Here is a 2,126-nt window from a genome sequence, read left to right on the forward strand (position 1 = left end):
CATATTTTGACTTTTTTCTGGAGAATATCCAACAATAGTTTCCATTGAATGAATAATTGATCCAGATCCTAAGAACAACAATGCTTTTGAATAAGCATGAGTAATTAAATGAAATAGAGCAGCTCGGGAAGATCCTATACCTAGAAACCTTTACCAGATTACAACAATTGGAAAGTGCATACCTTTACGTCTTGTTTCATTTTATATAGAAACCATGAGAGCTTAGCACGGTTTCTAAATGAACATAAACCGTGCCTGCTAGCCAGGTTTTATGTTGAAGAGCATTTGAATGTAAACCGTGGGAGGCAGCCATGGTTTACTTGTGGAGAGAGCAATACATAAACCGTGGGAGGCAGCCACGGTTTATGAAGGAAGTGGTTTGTGCATAAAACACTAGAGGCAGCCACGGTTTATGAGTGTGTAGGTATAAATAGGGAAGCCGTGGCTGGTGAGGGTGGATCATTTGTGAGGTTGCAAAAATTTGGAGAAGGTTGGTGGGTGAGAGAGAAAGATAGTTTTTTTGTTTAGTAGTTTGTTTGAGATTTTGAACCAGTTGAGTAGCGAACCGATGGAAGAAGAAGCTCGCATGTACCGGTTAAATGATGTCGTACATGTGGCTGAATTTATCAACCAAGAGGTTGGTTAAACAACCTTTTTATTATTATTTTTTGTTTAATGTTGTTATTATTAATGCTAGATGATATATTATTATTTTAACAGTTATTATGGAAAATTTTCCTGTTATCATCAATGTGAGTTTTTTATATTTATTAAATTTCTAATTTTTGTTATTATTAGAATTATTTTTTTAGTTTGAGGTGTTAGTATTATTGTTAGTATTATTTTCGCTGTTCTTGTTATGGTTATTATTATTATTGATATTAGTGGAAGTTGTTGGTATTGTTATGTGTTGAGATTTTGTTATCCATCTTTTTGAAGCCTACTAGGGTTATTAGCAGTATGAGGAGACAACAGAATATGCCTTTACATGACCGTATCATACCGTATCTGGAGACCGCGGGCTTGTATCACTTGGCTAGGCTGAACAGTCAGTGGTTCTGGGTTGATGAGCCTCTACTTAGCGCATTCATTGAGAGGTGGCGTCCTGAGACCCACACCTTTCACATGCCCTTTGGGGAGTGTACGATCACCTTGGAAGACGTGGCCTATCAGCTGGGTTTACCGATTGATGGTGAGCCTGTGAGTGGGTGCCTTAGTGAGTTTGAGAATCTGATGGAAAATGGAAGACCGGCATGGGTGTGGTTCCGCGAGTTGTTTGGGGAGTTACCTCCGCAGAATAAAGTGAAGCAGATGACAGTGTGCTACACATGGTTCCATGAGCGGTTTCGGGTTCTGCCAGCAAATGCTACTGACGACATCGTGCGTATATACGTGCGAGCCTATATTATGATGTTGTTGTCATCTCAGCTGTTTGCGGACAAGAACGCCAACCGTATCCACCTTCGCTGGTTGCCTTATGTGGCATCGTTGGAGGACTTGGGTAGATATAGCTGGGGCTCGGCCGCGCTGGCCTGGTTGTACAGATGTCTTTGTCGTGGAACAAACAGAAACGTTGTCAACTTGGCTGGGCCACTGCAGCTTCTACAGTCTTGGATTTTTCGGAGGTTTCTTTGTTTGAAGCCTAGTGATTTCAACGTATTCGGGTTTCCATATTTGCCGTACAAGTGGGTACCGTCAATACTCACAAGCGGCTTGCAATGCTGGAAGGCCTCAACGCAAGGTGGAAATGTCCAGAACAGACGATGAAAGTATACTGTTGACACATCAATCTGATCCACAACTCGAACAGGAGAGGTCTACAACACAGTAACTATTCCGGGCATCGTCAACTGTACCCCTAGCATCCAACGTGACAACTCGGCATAAGACTCTTCCCAGTCTCCATATATTTGTGCAACTGCCTTCTGTTTTGCCTTCCAAACCTTACAGTAACTGGGCTTGAAGCCGTAATCAGCTTCAGTTGCTTGTTGCAACACCTTAATCGGTACTGCAGCATCCGCACTAACCAATGAAAATATTCTCGCACAGATAACGTGGTAATTAAGTTGACGGTGATCACTGGAAATAAATGTGGCTAAGCAAGTGTGGGGACCGTTATACCTCCT

The 2,126-nt window shown here is 42.0% G+C and overlaps 1 protein-coding gene across 1 annotated transcript; it reads left to right on the forward strand.

Annotated features, from left to right (window-relative positions):
* The first annotated feature begins 568 nt into the window (after positions 1-568).
* Positions 569-1,767, forward strand: LOC130963149 (protein MAIN-LIKE 1-like). Its single transcript, XM_057889299.1, has 2 exons — positions 569-637; positions 940-1,767. The coding sequence occupies exons 1-2, from the start codon at positions 569-571 to the stop codon at positions 1,765-1,767; spliced, it is 897 nt and encodes a 298-aa protein (XP_057745282.1).
* Positions 1,768-2,126: the final 359 nt, after the last annotated feature.

This window comes from Arachis stenosperma, chromosome 2 (assembly GCF_014773155.1).
Source record: "Arachis stenosperma cultivar V10309 chromosome 2, arast.V10309.gnm1.PFL2, whole genome shotgun sequence".
Classification (NCBI taxonomy): domain Eukaryota; kingdom Viridiplantae; phylum Streptophyta; class Magnoliopsida; order Fabales; family Fabaceae; genus Arachis; species Arachis stenosperma.

Coding starts and splice junctions, on each gene's coding strand:
- LOC130963149 (XM_057889299.1), top strand. CDS start 569: ATGGAAGAAGAAGCTCGCATGTACCGGTTAAATGATGTCGTACATGTG. Junction 638..939: donor CTGAATTTATCAACCAAGAG/GTTGGTTAAACA, acceptor ATCTTTTTGAAG/CCTACTAGGGTTATTAGCAG.